The sequence below is a fragment of the Mastomys coucha genome, unplaced genomic scaffold, assembly GCF_008632895.1.
Source record: "Mastomys coucha isolate ucsf_1 unplaced genomic scaffold, UCSF_Mcou_1 pScaffold7, whole genome shotgun sequence".
Taxonomy (NCBI): Eukaryota; Metazoa; Chordata; class Mammalia; order Rodentia; family Muridae; genus Mastomys; species Mastomys coucha.
In genome coordinates, this window is record NW_022196913.1 from 1,316,256 (window position 1) to 1,334,654 (window position 18,399).

General features: G+C 43.6%; 1 protein-coding gene across 5 annotated transcripts in view; it reads left to right on the plus strand.

The window, feature by feature from the left end:
* Positions 1 to 18,399, plus strand: part of Frmd4a (FERM domain containing 4A) — a 480,303-nt gene that overhangs the window by 184,899 nt on the left and 277,005 nt on the right. For 2 of the 5 annotated variants that reach the window (XM_031359487.1, XM_031359488.1), the window contains exon 1: positions 1,923 to 2,081. The exons of the other annotated variants lie outside the window; for them this stretch is intronic. In XM_031359487.1, coding sequence (XP_031215347.1) covers positions 1,938 to 2,081 — 144 coding nt within the window. In that variant the 5' untranslated portion in view covers positions 1,923 to 1,937. Of the gene's footprint in view, positions 1 to 1,922; positions 2,082 to 18,399 lie in introns of those variants that run through there. 5 annotated transcript variants of the gene reach the window in all.

Here is an 18,399-nt window from a genome sequence, read left to right on the forward strand (position 1 = left end):
TAGGATGAAGTCAAGCATGATGCCTTATGTGAAAGTCGTCATGCATGGAGAGACACTAAAACTCACCCAAAGGGAGCGTGAATGAAAGCTATCTTCTAGCACTGATTAGACTAACAATCTTCTAAAACTATCTTCTTAAACTTGAACTATCTTCTAGTACTAATAAAATAACAAAAGGAGAAAAGATATTTAGCAAACATGACTTAGAGAATCACAGAGTTTGGAATAATCTTGAGTTTAGCAGCAACCAAAAAAAGTCCCTAAGTGAGTGCTGAACCCCAGCACCCCACCCCACCCCTGGGCCTTGTGCTACTGGTTGTAAGCCTATCACATCATTTAATACTTGAAATAGCCCAACGAGGTGCATCGTGTTTCCATTCTACAGTTGAGTACATGGTAAAGACATGCAGTCTGTCCTGATCCCTCCAGGAAATGGGAGGGCCAACTTCAACCTTGTCAACTCCAGGATATTCCAGTAGGTTAGTAGGAGATAATAAAGGTGAGAGTTGAGAAGATAAATAATAATAAATAAGATGCACAGGAGAAAACTACACCTTGCAGTTTTTCCTTCCAAGATGATTCAATCCAAGTGATATTAAGATTGAGCTTCACCCATCTTTCTCTTTTTTTAATGATTTATTAATTTTACTTGCATTAGTGTTTTGCCTGCATGTGGATCCCCTGGAACTGGAGTTAGAGATAGTTGTGAGCTGTCCTGTGGTTGCTGGAAATTGAACCTGTGTCCTTTGGAAGAGTGGCCTGTGCTTTTAATGCTGTCATCTGTCCAGCCCCTTGACCCACCTCTTAATCATATAGATTGTATCCTCACTACAGTCCCAGGTTCCTTACTGTCCTTTCAGCTTTGGAATCTCTCCCTTTGGTATACAACTATTGAATTAGAAAGCAGGGATCTTTCTGAAACATGGTTGAATATAATTACCAACCAGCCAGATATGTGTGTTTGCAAGAACAGCATTCGAGAGGTAGAGTCATAAAGGGCACAAAATCAAGGCTAGCCTGGGACATATGGCAAGTTTCAGGCCAGCCTGATCTAATGGCAAGAAACCTATCCAAACAAACAAACAAACAAACAAACAAAAAAGAAAAAAACAAAAACAAAAAGACAATCTAAGGGAAGCTGAGCTCACAAATAGTTGCAACCCATTTACTTAACTATCTTTCCCTTAGGTTAAGTTCTGTGTATGGCTTATCCATCAAACAGCCTGCACATTCATATATCTTAAGGGAGAAAAAAATGGCACAGGTTGCCGTGACCTCCTTTCTCCATTTTCCCCAGTAATCGTGGATATGGTATTAAATCCATGATATAAGCTTCTTGGCTTTCCATCCCAACCTAAATTTAGTATGATTCCAAGGAAAATGGCCCGTGCCTTACAAGTAACCCAGAAAAATAGCCAGTGTTCCAGTGTTGATGTAAAATTAAACTTTTGGCTTCACCATGCAGAAACTCCTGGGTTCTCCAAGTTTGGGAGAGTTAAGAAAAATAGTTGGAATGTCATGGGGATACTGGCAGGGGACTCTGAAGCTCACTCTCCCCCTCCACATTCCCACCCTGGAATTTTCCTGCCTCACACTCTTCTTGATTTTTGTCTAGACCTTCCAGAGAGCCAGCAGCAGTGTGCAGGACTGTAGGAGAGACAAGGATGTGTGGTTAACTGCAGGCCAGGGTTTATTCTTCCCTGGTGCCTGCAGAGTCCCCAGAGACTGGGAGCCTTGTGCTAATCCTTGAGGGAAAGCAGTCTCTCAAGATTAGCCAGGGTAGGTAGTGGGAGAGGAGAGCAAGATGAAGCAGAATTATTTTGACTCCATTTTTGCCTTGTCTGATTAGATCTCAGTGGCACTGGGACTTTGCATTACTAAAAGAACACAACCCCATATGTGGGCTTGGGAACAGAGGGGCAGGGCCTGGAGCTAGCATGGCTGCTGGGCTGTTGGGCTCTGAGGACATACCATGTAGCTGGGACCTTGCTTGCCAGGTACTAAGGACTTGCAGAGAAGGAAACCTGCATCTTCTGCAGCTGATGTTAAAACCATGGTGCATTCCCAGGGCTGTCTACCAGGTAGGACCAAAGCTCACTTTGCTTTACTTTGCTATGTGTGAGGTGGGGGTTCGGGGTGAGGGGAGTAACTGAAGAGGATCATGAATGTTCAATATCTTTCCTTGAGACTGGGGAAGACCTTGCAATCAATTAGGATCTGGATAACCTTAATGGGACATCCCTTCCTAGGTGCCTGAGCCCATGTGAGGTGCTTTAAGTTCAGTGTGCAAGGTGACCCAATAAAGGAGTGTCACCAGCTGAAGGATGGGGTTATTAAAGAATGCATGTTGCTTTAAATTCATCTAGCAGGCAAGTGGCAAAAGCCAGTGATTTACAGCATGGCATCTCCAACCACAGAGACTAAGAAAGTACTTTTTATGGGTTCCAGATCCCCAAGCAAGGTCTGATGTTTTCTGAGCAATGTACACACAAGTTAGGTGTGGTAAGGGACAAATGTGGGTAAGGGACAGATTCTTGGGTAAGGGACAGATGTGGCTATATGAAGCAGAAAACTTAGAGGCAAGAGCACCAAGCAGGAACCCTGGATCTTTCCTCAGCCCCTTCTCCTTGTGTTGGCTCAGACAGGAGTCTCTGGATTCAGACACTTGGACCCAGATCTCATTCAAACCTATGAGAAAGAAAACACTTTGCTATTGGGTTTCTATCTCGTGGGTGAGACACACGTTTGTGAGGGTACCCTGTGTATGTGGGTGCATGAGAGTGTGTCGGGCAGAGGACAACCTTGGCTGGCCTTCCTTGGGAGTTTACCTACCTGCTTTTTGGAATAGGTCCTCTTCTGATCTGAGGCTCAAAAATTTCAACTGGACTGTGTAGCTGGGGAGCCTTGGGGATCTTACTTTACCTCCCCAGTATGGGGGTTACAAGCGTGCTACCACATTTGGCTTTTTACCTCTGCTCTGAGGATCAAGCTCAGGCCTCAGCAAGTGCCTTACTCAGTGGGCTACCTCTTCAGCCCTCCGGTTTCCTTTTCTGCAATGGAGGGAATGGAACCCAGGATCTCATACAGGATAGGCAAGCCTTCTGTCCCTGATCATCAGCCCTAACCCCGAGATGACACTCTGCACAAGAGGCTGACGCTTCACAGCCAGCTGTCTGGAAAAGCAGAACACTTCCAATATGGAGACAGGAGTATCTGTTTCCTGCTGCCACCAGATTGGAAGCATTCCCACTTGCCAGGGAGGTGTCAGTCCTGAGATCTCCAGCCCACCCTGAGAGGGGCCAGCCTGCTGGAGCTGGGGGAGGGAAACCAAATTCTTCTGGCTACCTCTTCAAAGAGAAGTCTCAGGCTTCTCTCTGGCTGACAGCTTTTTGTAACCCAGTTTATTTCATTAAGTCAACTTGAGCAAGCTTGGCCTCTTTCCTTGTTCGCTGGCTCACCACACTGTTTGGCATCTGGCAGACAAAGCTGGATTTGTATTTTCTAGGTGTGATTTGGCGGTGTATAATCCCCTAATGAACCACGATGTTTAAATAGCTCCAGGCTTCATGCTCCTACCGATATACAATGTCTGGTGGAGGTTGCATCAGGGAGAGTTCTTGGGAAGCCAGGCCCCAAGTGCTGGTGGCTCTCATCTGGACACTCCCTCCCCATCCCAGTCCCTTCTCTGATTATAGATACAGTTTCTAGAGATGTGTTTTTTTCTGGTATTCTTGTCCTTGAAGGAAGCATACCTACAAGTGTTACTAGAAATAGCCAAATATGTCACCAATAAATCTTATGTAAAAAAATTTTGAGGAAAATCTCCCCAAAATGGAAAAAAAAACAAACAAACAAACCTTAATATTTTCAATGACAAGATATGAATCTAAGAGGATTGGGGGGGGGGACCACAAAAACAAAACTTGCTGGGAAATTCAAGAGGAAGAAGAAATCTGCAGCTTTGTGCATCTGAAGCTTTCATGAAATGTTATTTCCCAGTCCAGTGTCACCCCTCCCCCAGCCTGGCATTTGGAATGATAACTTGGTCTAGATAATTCTGTCTCTGCAGACACTGCTGTGATTACAGATGAGTTTGGGGACCTGTCTCCTGGCCTTTACCCCCATCTTCTCCTACCCTCTGTCTTCTCTTTTGCCTAGTCAGGTTACCACCTGATATATAGCATTGGGCTTCAAAGGGCTGGAGAGATAACTCATTTGGTAAAGTGTTTGCCATGCCAGCATGAAGACCTGAGTTCAGTTCCAAGGACCCACATAAAAAACCTAGATGGGTAGCATGGTTTTAAATCTCTGTGATGGTGAAGCAGAGACAGGAAGAGCCCTGGGTCTTATGGGCCAGCAGATCTTGTCCACTCTGGGAGTTACAGGTCCTAGTAAGGATTTCTGTCTCAAAAACTAAGGTGAGTGGCTCCTGAGGAGCAATCTAATATGACCTCTGGCTTCGACATGTGTATGCACACATGTGCACATGTAGCCACCCTCATGTACACTCGCATACACAAACACATGGACACAATTGAAAATAAAAGTAAAATTAAACTTCAAAATCAAGGGAGCAGGGTAACCAAGCCCCTCCCTTCCAAGAGGCTCTCTCAGGCCTTCCATTAACAGCTGAACTATATTGAAGAGGATGTTGACTTATTAGCCGCCAGTCCCAGAAAAACGTTCCTGTGCAACCACAATTCAATCTAGTCCAATTCAATCCGGCAGACGTTTGCTGAGCAGCAATTATGTTACCTGAGCCTGTGGGCCGCTGGGATGAGAGAGCTAGCTTTCGTATTTGTCCCTGTCCCCTCCCTGGCCAAGCGGGGCTGGCTTGTTTCTGATCCACACAGCCTTGTTTGCAACCTGAATGTGACTCCCATGAGTGGGTCCAGAAAGCAATTGCCAGGAGGAAGGTCCGGATGGCAAGTCTAAACTAGTTCACTAACCCAGCCTAGGATAACAGGGCTTGGTAGGTATGCTCCAGAGCCAACTGAGGGGGTTGGAAGAAGGAAGGGAAGCCAAAGGCTTCAGACTTGTGCTGGACCATGGGTGGTCCAAATGCCTTCCAGACCAGACTTCTCAAGTCCTGGCAACTCCACCTGCCCGGAGACCTTCATGTCCACTGGCCAGCAGAGCTGGCTTAAAGAAACATTGAAAATGATATGTTCATCATCCTCAGTGGCTCAAAGCCTCATGGGGAATTGTCAAGAACATAATAATTTCATTTCAACAAAAAGCAGCATTGAGAGACATTCAAAGAATAACTAACTTTGCTCAAGGAGAATGTTGCCAAAAATATTCTTCTAATCTCTCCTGGCCTTTGTTTTTTTCCATTATAGAACCAGAATAATAGCTTTGTACTGTTGCAATGATGAAATAAAGGAATATATATACAAATCTATATACATGATATATACATATATATATATCATATTACAAATAATGAAGAATATACTAAAGTGATGTGGTATTGATTTTTAATACCCTGTGTTGGTAATGTTATTTGGAAAATACATTGCGAGTACATTTATTTTTTTGCCTGTAATACTAATCCATGGCTATTTTGATGTTTTTTTGCTTAAGTAATACGTTCATGGTTTTTAGTCTCTCCCTAGGCTAGCATGCTGAATTCTAGACTCACCTGCCTGTCTTTAAAACACCTATGCAGGCTAGGCGATACCTCAGTAAAGTGTATGCATAGCAAGCACCTGAGTCAGATCTCAGGAACCCACATTAAAAAGGGGGAGTGCTTATGACCCACCCCCACGGCTGAGGGAGAGGGACAGAAGTGCAGGGGTTTGCTGGCCTCTCCTGGGACAAACTCTGGGCCAGTGAAAGACACTGTCTCAAGAAAAGGGTAAACAGTATCTGAGGGATGATATTTGAGGTTATCCTCTAAACTCCATAAACACATGCACACACATGTTTGTGCAAACACACACACATTTATATACAGACAAATTCTCCTTGCCTAGACCTGATCCCCAGGGGTTCTGACTTAAGTGAAGGGGGCCTAGGTGTTAAAATGTTTGAAAGGCTCTCCAGGAGTTTCTATTATAAAGACAATCCAGACAGCCTTATTCCACTGTCAGGTGGCAAGAAGATGGTTGTAAACCCAAATAAGTTGTAGTAGTACCACAGCAGGGGTGACCATAAATGACCATGGTTTATTTAGTAGACATTGTATGGAGCATCAATCACATGTATTTCTGAAATTGTAATTTTTAAAAAGTAATTTAAATTTTTGATGCTTGTATCTATATAAACAATGAATCAGGGAAAATAATTAAAATTATAAAAACAGAGCCGGGCAGTGGTGGTGCACGCCTTTAATCCCAGCTCTTGGGAGGCAGAGGCAGGCAGATTTCTGAGTTCAAGGCCAGCCTGGTCTACAGAGTGAGTTTCAGGACAGCCAGGGCTATACAGAGAAACCCTGTCTCAAAAAACCAAAAAAAAATAAAAAATAAAAAATAAAAACAGGTCGCCGGGCGGTGGTGGCGCACGCCTTTAATCCTAGCACTTGGGAGGCGGAGGCAGGCGGATTTCCGAGTTCGAGGCCAGCTTGGTCTACATAGTGAGTACCAGGACAGCCGGGGTTACAGAGAGAAACCCTGTCTCGAAAAACCAAAAAAAATAAAAAAATAAAAAAAAAAAATAAAAACAGGCGAAAGAAGAGAAAGATGATTTACAAATGCATATGTACATATGTGTAGGTGCATATGAATACATGCACTATATACATGTGCACATTTTATATGTATATAATTATACATATAATTATAATACTATAAGTGACAGCTGAAAAATGAAAGTTAGGTGTGAGGCTGTAGCTCAATGCTAGATCTCCTGCCTACCGTGTACAAGGCCCTGCGTTCCATCCCTGGCAGGTGCATGCGCGCACTCGGATCACTCAAGTGAAGCCCACATGGGAAGCATTAGATAGGCAGTGACTGCCTTTAATATCTCGAAAAGAAATGACCATACCCAGGGAGGGGACAAACCTGGTTTCTTCTTTGCCATAGCAGTGCCTGACTCTAAAATGGGCTTCCTCACTTCTAAAATGTCAGTCTTGTACCCCAAACTAGACCTGCGTCACAGCCGTGGAGACAGAAGGTTTCATTTGTCTTCAGTGTCTTCACCACCCTGCCCTCCAGCACAGGTTAGTTATGGGACTAGAAGGACCACACCTGGGAGTGAGAGCTTTAGAAGGGAAATGATTAAAAGTTATATAAACTTTAGATGTGAATGGAAAATCCAAAGTCATAAGTATGAGAAGGCTTACATTGTTCCCATCACAAAATCAAAAAAAAAAAAAAAGTTAAATTATCAGTTAGCTGCCTTATACATCCCTTTATATGTTGTCTTTTTATAAAAGATTAATTTATTTTTATTTGATGTGTATGAATATTTTTATGCCTGAATGTGCTATGTACCCCTAGAGGCCAGAAGAGTGTGTCGGGTCCCTGGGTTACAGATGGCTGTTCAGTGTGGAGCTAGTGTTGAGACCTAAACCCAGGTCCTCTGCAGGAGGAGCCAGTTCTCTAAATGACTGAGCAATCTCTCCATCCCTATACTTTTAGGCCCACAATCTCTCCATCCCCTATACTTTTAGGCCCACATATTTCTCCTGTTTGTTCTTAGATCTCTTTTCATAAGCTCATGCATTCCACAGAGAGGAGAGAAAGATTTTGATCAGCAAGGCAGATCAAAATGTGTTCTTTCATCCCTACGGGTTAGGTGGCTGTCTTTCAGACTTACAGCATCTCATTGGAAAGCTGTGCACATTTTTTGAAGTTATTACAGAATTTTGGAATTATCCCTCTCGTTTCTTTTGTAAGTAGTCTATGGCAGAAGATGCTTGATGTTTAGAATCAAGCATTAGAGGTGTGCACCCTCTAGACACAGGCTTTATGGGAAAATCCCATTGGATTCTACTGCCTTCAATTAAAAAAAAAAAAACAATTCAGAGATGCTTTATAATTGCAGGTATTGTCTGCTACAGATGTTTCTGGTAGGAGAAACTGGCCTTGGAGTTGTACTGAATTCTCTGTAATTTTACAAGCCTGTTGATGGAAAGATTTCTCCACAGAAGGCCTCTGGCTTTCAGCATTTTAAACATCATTTCTCTTCTGCCAGCTACGGATTTCCACAGCCAGGGCCATAGATTGGTAGGATCTCTAGCCTTCCCTGGGCATGGCTGAGACTCAGCACTAAGAAGCCTGCACTGTTGCTAGCAACCATTTCGCAGCTGGTGCAGCTCTCAGTGTCTTGGGTGGATTGGAATCTGAACCCCAGACATCCAGTCTTCCTACCCCAAACCAAATGTGTCCTCTCTCAGCTTCCTCGTGGCATTCCAAAAATACCTATGGACATTCCATAGCTGCTTGATCCAGGGAGGACATCTCAGGGGAAGGCAAAGTGGAAAGGGAAATTAGTCATAGTCAATGGCAATTAAAATATTTCTCTCTTGAAGTAATGACTCCAGAAGGACATGGCTAGAGATCAGCCCAGAGATACCCAGCAATATGAATCCATAAAACATTAACTTCCAAATTAATCTCCCTCTGCCCACTCCCTCCCTCTCTCTCTCTCATCCTGCCTATATCATTCAAACCATAAGAAAAATAAAATAAATGAGGTGAACAATCTGAATTATTGGCCCACCATAAATTGTGCTGGCCTCAAAGACATAGAATGCACATGTATGGCAGATGGGCATCTGTTTTAGATTGCTTGAGATTTTTTTTTTTCATTTAGATGCTATTGGATCAGGGTTTTTTCCCCCTGCCCTCTATTTCTTGAAACCATACTCTTCATAAGAGTTATAAATATTCATGTATTTTTCTTCTAGTGCCTGCTGAAAAAGCACCCAAGAGGGCCACGTGCCTGGGCCTCTGGTCTCCATGCTCTTAGGGCATAGGCCTATGGTAGTCATGGGGTACATCTCCCAATACGGCAATATGTTTTGAAGGCACTTCGGTATGTGAAAGTTGTGCCTATAGAAGGAAATTTGGTCCAGTAGTTATTGTAACCACCCAGGAATTAAGAATTTGGGAGAGACCTTTGCCTTTTTAAAAAAACCTACTACGTAGTCTCTTGGGGGTTTTCCCCAAGGATAACACTGCCTCTTTTTGGACCATATAGCAGGCTGACAATTAGTTATAATTCTGTAGTCCCACATATTGTCAGGGAAACCAGATAAGACATGAAACTGCCTTAGCCACCTCCATTGAACTTTATCATCACAGAGATCCATTGTGTGTTCTTGGAATAGGAAACATGTTTCTGGAGCACAGAGTTTCTAGAAATCTGAGTTTTTAAACTCAGCCCCCATCAACTGCATGATTAGTTCTGACATCATCTCTTCTCCAGAATGTCAGGCAATTTCTTTCCAGTGTGACAGGGTTTCACTCTTCATATGTATCTTCTGAAATAACTAATACAAGCAATCTGGACCAAAGGGGTAGGCTGTGATGCAGCCGACTGCTTCCACATGTGCAAGGTTCGGCTTTGAGTCTCAATTTGCTATTTTTGCTGTTTCCCTTTCATCGTGTCGTGACGGCGATGTAGGCTTTCAAAGGGCGGCCTCTTCTGTATTATTTATGTGCCTACATTTGGCTTGAACCTACCCTCCTCTCCACTGATCTATAACATGTGCTGTGCATAAAAAGAGTAGGGGGCAGGAGGCTTACACCAAGGAAATACTATCAGCAAGTTTATTCTAGTTCTTAGTTCAACCTGCACGTCCATTTGTTGTTCCTTCTCAGCCATTCCTTAAAACAGATGGAACCTGTCAGTATACACCCTCATTCTTTATCTCTCTCTCTCTCTCTCTCTCTCTCTCTCTCTCTCTCTCTCTGGAGGAGGGGGGCTCAGTATACCAGGCTGGCCTTGAGCTCACAGGGATTGAAGGTATGTGTGCAGCCACCGCTGCCCCCACCACCAATTGTACACCTTATCTCTCAAAACAGTATTTTCCAATGTCAATATGGATTCATGACTTTTCAATAGGGACTAAAAGCAAACCCCTCATTCTTGGATTTTAGAATTGACCTTCTTTCATGCCAACTGGAAACACTGTAATAGCTGAGTTTTTACTTTGTACATATTTTTTTTAAGGTAACAGGGAAGTGTTCCATTTCTTTGAATGCATTTTTCTTTATTCTCATGGGGAAATTACACTTCCTTTGGAGGTTTAGAATTAGCTTCCAGTTATGGTATCAGTCACTCCTCATTTAGTGGAGGACTGTCCTCCAACAGTCACCAAACCATTGCCAAAGCCTCTGGAAACTAACCAGAATCTTAGCTCCGTTCAGCCTCTGACTACCTCTGAAAGGCTTCTAAGGCTGTTTGTCTCCTGTATGGAAGGAGTGCTGCAACCTCCCTGGAGGTATTTCTTCCAGGGCCTCCATCAGCCATACAAACTATCATTTAGTTGATATATTCTTTCAATTAAGCCATTTGGAAAAAGACAGCTACCAGCCAAGTAAAGTCAAGTCTCCCGCACTCTATTTCTAGCTGTTACATTGAACCCAGGCATGGCATATTCAGCTTTCTCTGCTTGGTTTCTCCATTTATTCAACATACATTTGCTTGCTCGTTCATTTGTGTATTATGTGTTTGTTCATTCATTTAACAAATAAGGACCTGCCCTGTACCAGGCATCATGCTAGATTCTGGAGACAGGGTGACAAACAAATATGATTTCTTGGTCTTGCAGAGTCCTCATTCAATGGAGACGGGACAGCCACTAATCATCCAACAGTGTCATTTTGTAGACTCATGCAAAAGTTACATTGGAGGCCAGCACTTTAAGGCAAGGAGCCTGATAGTCTGAGGGAAGGGAATAATGGGGAAGCAGAGGTCTGCAAAGGAGGTGGGAATTACTAGGCAGAAGAGGCACAAGAGGAACATTACACACCAGCCAAAGCTGCTGTGACAGTCGTTAGGACAAGCATCTAAGCCTGGTGTAGCGTCCTGTGTTTTAATCCTGTGTGCTGATATTAACTGTACTATTTGACACAGGTCACTCTACTAAGCACGGTACTAACCCACCACTTTACCCTCAGGAAGCCAGCTGGCCAGTTTTGGAAGCTACTATCCAGGCTCAGAAGGAAATTTCCTTCTCATTGCCATGCCAGATGGGTTTCCAGTGAATGATTATTGTGCAATCTGATTATTTTTATGTCATGTTAATTCCCTTTGGAAAATAGAAACAGGATATGTAAGATAGAAGAGAGTTTTCTAGCGACAGCCAACAGATCGAGAGAAGGCACACAGTTCAGAATAGAGGAGCAACTATGGCATAAGGAATAAATTACTAGTAATAACTTTTTACTATACACAATCAATTTTTATTATTTGGTACATCTAAACCTTGGATATCCTTGTGTATCCCTGGTTGGCCTGGAACTCAATATGTAGACCAGGCTGGCCTGCAACTCACAGAGGTCCACTTATCTCTGCCTCAAAAGTGCTGGGATTAAAAATGTGCACCACCACAACCAGCTTAGAGTAACTTTAGATCCATAGCAGATAACATAGAATCAATGTTAATATAACAAAAACTTGTACTCTGCTTGCTAAACAGCCTCCCACAAGATCTTTCAAAATCCTCTTGTGACCTCTCCTCTTGTAGCATCTTAAATGTCTTCTTCATGCTGCTGACAAGGAAGGACAAAGCATGGAAGGACCCTGAGAGAGGTTGTAATAGACTAGCCGTCCACGTGGGCACAGATGTTCTACTCACATCTTACTGACCAGAACTCAGTCACATGTCCACACCCAACTGCTAGACAGGCTGGGAAGTGCAGGTGTGTGGCCACATAGTCAGATTACCCCAGAGAGTATTAGACTGGGGCTAAGAGAAAGGACGTAGTAAGTTAGGGATACATAAGTGTCCTCTCACTAAGAGGACCACAGCGGATGCTTCAATCACAGTACCAATCTCTATATCTGCTAGATTTATCCTATGCATGCATGCATACATACCTGTGATAAGGTTTAATTTATAACAAGGCAATGTAAAGGATAAATAACAATACCTAATAGTAAAATACAGCAACTCTAACAGAAGACAGTAATAAAAGTTACTTAAAGTGCATTTTCTGTTATTCCTTAAATATCTCACGACCCTTTTCAGTCAGCCGTAGGTTACAGCCCCTTCCAGGCAGCATCACTGTCCTTGCACGCTGACACCACTGCTAGGTAAAAGAAGGGTGACTTGAATGCAGCCACTGAGATACCATGTCAGTGACTAACAAGTAGGCCACATATATAGTGTGGAAACGCCGAAAAAGGACGAATGTTCATGCCAAAGCAAAGCCAGACAGGGAGAGATGTCACTTTGTTTTTAATATAATATTTATATTAATTCTTTGAGAATTTTGTACATGTGTACAATATGTTTATTATATTTACCCCCCATCCCTCCCCCTAACTTCTCCCAGACCCATTCCTACTCCCTCTCAACTTCATTTCCTCTTTCTGGATTTGATTATAACCCACTAAGTCCAATTTGCGCTGCCCATGTACTGATGGGTATGGGACCATCCACCAGAGCTTGGTTACTCAACCAGGGGCCGCAAACTGACTCTCCCTCTTCCAAAAGCTCTTACCCAGAAATAGAGACTTGTAAGTCCCTCTTCCTCCAGGGGATATTGCTGACTGGCTTGATCCTGTGCAGATCATATATAGGCATCGACAGCTGCTGGGCATGCTAGGGTGACAGTTCTGATGTGTCCTAAAGACCATGTTTCTCTCACATGTTCTTTCGCTCTTCCTCCATCTTTCTCAATGGTCCCTGAGCCTTAAAGAGGGGATGTGACCTTGATGTCCAGTTTGTGACTAGAGATCACGCTTAATCCTCTGTGTTCAGCAAGTGTAGAAAACACTGTTTTGCACACTGTGGTGTGCTCCCAGCAGGGCTTACTTCTGCTCCCCTCCTCTGCCTCAACCTGGTGAGTTTCTGAGCTGTGGGGGCAGCAGTATATTTAGTGATCCTTAAAATACAGTCAGCTGTTGCTCTCTGATGACCCTGAAAACTCTCTGCATTTCCCTAGTCTCTCTGCTGTGTGGAATACCAAAGGACTGAATCCTTCCTATTGAAGTGTGTGAACTAGTAAACTGCAGCCTGTCAGCCAAGTGTCTACTGCTTAGCTCTGTTGGACATTCCTCTCTCTCTCTCCCTCCCCCACCCCTTCCTCTCTGTGTATGCGTTACACTTTTGAGTAATGGAGCTGATGTCAGGTGGCTTCCCCAATCATCCTCTGCCTTACTTTTTAAGACAGAGTCTCTGAGTGAATCTCAAGTTCACCAATTCAGCAAGACTGGCTAGCCAGCAACCCCCAGGGAAACTCCACTTCTCTAACTCTGGAGTTACAGGCATGAGCCGCCATTCCCGGCTTTGTACATGGGTGCTAGGGACTAAACTTAGAACTTTACGTTTGTGTAATGAGCACTGTACTGACTAAGCCAGCTCTTTCAGCCCTAAGTTAGACATTCTTGGTAACAGCAGGCGACATTTATTTAATGTTCAATCTATTGTGTATTTCACATGTACCAAGGTGACCTAAAAAGGAGATACCTCACTGTCCAACTTTATGCACGAGAAAACTGTTTTAGAGTGATTTGAATCACAGGGTCAAGGTCATACAGTAATAGGGCTAGGTCTGAAAGCCACGAGCTCAGCAGAGGTTGGTCCCAAAGCCTTAGGTAAATGCCTGGTCATGGGCAACCTGCATGAGAGTCTACTGACTCACGGTAAACCTATCCCCATGGAGCATATGCCATTCCCTTCTTCTCTAGCATCTTCTGCCTGTCTCTGTCTTCAGCCTTGTTCATCTCAACTTCAAACATAGTTGCTTCCTTCCACTGCCCTTGGCCTCTCCCATCAGATATGCTTTGATTGGTGCAGAGGGTGTGGTAGTGAGATCCTATAGCTCTGGAGCAAATCTCAGTCTTAGCTCCTAATTATAAGATCATCATCTTATGACTTTGCCTCCCTTTCTTCCATTGTGAAACAGGTTTTTTGGTTTTTGTCTTTTTAAACCTCAACATCCTATAGTAACGAGATCTTGTATGCAAAGGTATTCCTACTTCCCTGATAGAAAGTAAGCCTTCCCCTTCCTGAACAAGTACCCATTGTTGTAAAGGTCACCACTTTGTAGTCAATCAGCTAACAGGTACTGAATTACATACTAGTCTGATGCTCGGAGAGAGCCATGGAAGAGGAAGCTATGAATTCGCTACAACTTTTAAAGTAGCTGGGTAAATTAATTAGGTAGGCAGGTAGAGTAGCACATGGCACTAGCTGACAGAGGTCAAGAGAAAGGATGACATTAACTACAGCTGGATTTCAGAGGAAGAAGCAACCAGTGCTCAGACAAGATTCAGAGAGGAAGTTAAGGACAGACAGGATTTATATAGGGTCTGGGGAAGGGGAAGATTTCTAAACAGGAAAAGCAGTGCATGCAAGAAGAAAGCATGGAAATTAAGCACAACATTCATGGTTACACTATACAAGTGACCTTCTAAGGGGCTTATGGAGAGAGGCAGGGGGAGCATGGGGGTTGGGGGGACAGGAAGATGCAAAGGCACAGAAGGAAATAAAGACAATGAGGACAAGAGGATGCTGGGGATGGATGTGCCTCAGTGGTGAAGCACTCTCTTAGTATGCATGAAGCTCTGGATGCACCCCCAGCACACCAACAGCAACAACCAAAAACAAACAGAAAAACAAAGCAACAACAGATGTGGTCAGGAAAGGAGGCAGAGAAAGGCTGGATTTCACCAGCTCTATGAATTAATATTGCAAGCAGACATAATGCCAAAGGTTCTCAGTTCCCAGCTAGATTCTAAATCCTAAGACACTGCTTTCCTGGGGAGAAGAGAAGGCTGGTTCAAAGAGAAAGAGAAGGCTGATTCAAAAGAGAAGGCTAATTCAAAAGATACCAGCAGATACTTAAAAGTATCTGCCAATTTGTTTGTTGTTTTTACTTGAATACAGACATCTCCATCAAACCTGTACACACATACACATACTCTCTCTTAAACACACACACACACACACACACACACACACACACACACATACTTCTGTACTGTCCTGAGAGTCATCTGCCGGGATAAGAAAGAGCTGTTCTTGCCCTTAACCAACTTTTGCATGACTCAGTGTTTCACAGCCAATTGACTCCCTTTAAGACTCCCTAAGCCACTGGTTTAACAAGAATGTTCTAGACAAGCAGAGACTCAGGTCTCAGGCCTGAGGAAATGACCACACAGGGAACCAGGGAAAGGTTAGAATTAAATGTACAACACATTGTGAATGAATCTCTACTTCCAAAACTGTTCAAAACTCCCTTTCCACCCTGTGTTTTGTTTCTCAACCCACCTCCTGCTGCTCCTCAAACTCTTAATCCTGCTCAAAAATTCAAACCTGTTCTTTGGATCTTAAACTCACAGGGGAATCTTCTAGTCAGTTAATGATGTGTTATACAGCTGGGGAAAATAGAAAACCATGGACTATAGTTATATTCTTTTTCTATCATGAGTCCTAGAGACAAGCTCTGGTGACTTTAATGTCAGGTTGATGGCTATAAGGGGACTTTTAGGGCAAAAGGCTCGGCTTCCACAGCCCCTATAGTCTAAGTGTAGCCACTATCCCAATTCACCAGTTAAAGAGACACGGTAATAGAAAGCAGAGACAGGGGATTTCATCAGTTTTAAAGATAGGAACAGTTCCTGGGCTCCAGTGAATCCAAGTTCTAGATTTACACTTAACTACAAGAAGGATTGGGGCAAAGAGTGCAGGTGTATATATAATTAAACAACCCTGGTCAAAGAGCGACCAAAGAGCATCTCTCAGCTCAGCTGAGCTAAGAAGTTATTATAGCTATCAGTGGGACAGGGGACAAGCCTGGGTTCTACAAGATGACTTGCTCCAGAGGGTAGCTCTGCCACTGTGGATAACTATTGGGCTGGGTGGGCTCTGTCCTTGGAGATGTTGCTGTTCCTGGAAACCAAGGTGACTGCGGATTTAGGACAATGATTTATCCCTGCCTTTTTTTGTAGAGGGGAGGAATGAGCCACCTTAGCCAGATAGACCCTGATTAGATAAGGGAGAGTCAATCAAGAGTGTGTGACAGAGACAGAAGCAAACTGAAAGCAGAGACATCAGGCCTCCATTTTGTTTCTCGTTACCTCTCGTGCCCACCCAAGGAGTCAATGCTTTTTGGCAAAAGCAGCTTCTAAATGATATGGGTCCAAGTCCCACCCCCACCATTTACCTGATGCATGAACCCAGCGAGCTGATTGGCTGTGTTGAGCTTTGGATACAATTTACCTGCTGCATGAATCCAGCAAGCTGATTGGTTGTATTGAGCTTTGGTTATATTTCCTGGAATGTAGGGACATGATCAATTTCACATAGGATCATTCTGGGTACAATTTACCTATGTAAAGTGCTAAGTGCATCTTGTAACCTCCCAGTATGCTCAATAAAGGGTGGCTGACCCTTTATTCATCTTGGAAACACCCCTGGCAATCTGCCTTCCTCCTCAGGCTCTTAGCAGCAGACCTTAAGGTGCATGTGAAAGGGGTTCAAATAAAAACCACCTGGACAGTTTTTACTTGCATCACCAACTTGGAAGCATGTGTGCAAGAGCAGGAAGACAGGCATGTTCTTCAAGAGCAATGCTTTTGTGTAGAACATTAATGCCCTCCTCCTAGTATCCATTGGATTGGAATCCCAGTATCCACGCTCCCCCTTACATTGTGCCTTTCTGGAATGGTGGGTATCTCTACATATGGAAAACAGCTTCTCAGTAGGGCCTGGAATAAGCTAGAAATTCCAAAACAGAAAAGACCCCAGCAGGGCACTAGCTCCACACTGGCAAATAAACCTGCTATCCTGTGCCATCAATGGTATTGCAATGTGTCTTTAATTATGGAGGGAATTGAAGTCCTAACTTCAAGTGAAGTTTCTTGCCCTGTGCAGAATGCCTGCAGGGCACTGTCCTGGTTCATCGCCCTATGAAGGTGTCTAGAGTCAAAGGGAACTTTCCCCATCTGGGTGATATTGTCAACCCCAGCAGCTACCAGTTCCTCCACAGTATATCTGTACTTGACTAGCCTGGGGCAGGAGGACAGTGGGTCACCTATCCAAAATGCATTCAAGGGTACTGTTATGAAAATCAAGTCAGATGATAACTTTCTCTTGGGCCATTGAGAATGATGCATGATTTGCTCAGTTCCTGTGATATTTGAAAAATGACACCTGCCTAAAAAAGAAAATTGTGTCCATAGCTAAAAGAATTGAAATCAGAGTCCTTTGTTAGAAGGAAATTTAAATTGCTTTTAAAGATGACATCCTGCTCTTTCTAGCCTACATATAATCTAAAGCAGCAACAATTAAGGCACAGAGTAAGCATTAACTGGATTGGTATGAAGACCCAGGCACAAAAAGGGCATTCAGAAAGGATTGATATGTTATTCCTCAAGGCTGTATGTCTGTGGTAATACTATAGGGATTACCTTGGTAGAACTTTGTTGATAATCCCTAAAAACACAAAAGGTAGCCAATAGAAGGTTGGGAGATGGCTCAGGCCATACAGTGCTGCACATTCACAAGGACCTGAGTTTGGATCTCTTGCATCTGTCTAACAGCTGGTTGAATTTCTACAATCTCAGTGCTAGAGAAATAAAAACAGGATGACCTGTGGAGCTTGCTAGTGGATCAGTCTAGCCAATCAGTGAGCCCCAGGTTCAAGGAGCCCCTGTCTCAAAAACTAAGGTGGAAAACAATTGACCTGCATATCACTACAGACTACAAAATGGGTTGGGGTTGTCTAATGGTCCTGAGGGCTTCTTGCCTTGTTTCTCTTACCCAGCACTTTAACAACAGGAGCCACTAAGCATAAGGGAAATGCTAATTGTAAATGGTCTAATTTCTGGTCTTTGTCTTGTCTTCCTGACATCCATTGCTGGATAATTCATGTCCACTTCTGATCTATTCATTATGGATGAACTAAGGACTGGTGTGTGTGTGTGTGTGTCTGTGTGTGTATATGTCTGTGTGTGTATGTGTCTGTGTGTGTGTGTGTCTGTGTCTATGTGTGTGTGTGTGTCTGTGTGTGTCTGTGTGTGTATGTGTCTGTGTGTGTGTGTGTCTGTGTGTGTGTGTATGTGTCTGTGTCTGTGTGTGTCTGTGTGTGTATGTGTCTGTGTGTGTGTGTGTGTCTGTGTGTGTGTATGTGTCTGTGTCTGTGTGTGTGTGTGTCTGTGTCTGTGTGTGTGTGTCTGTGTGTGTATGTGTCTGTGTGTGTGTGTATGTGTCTGTGTGTGTGTGTCTGTGTGTGTGTGTCTGTGTGTGTGTGTGTCTGTGTGTGTATGTGTCTG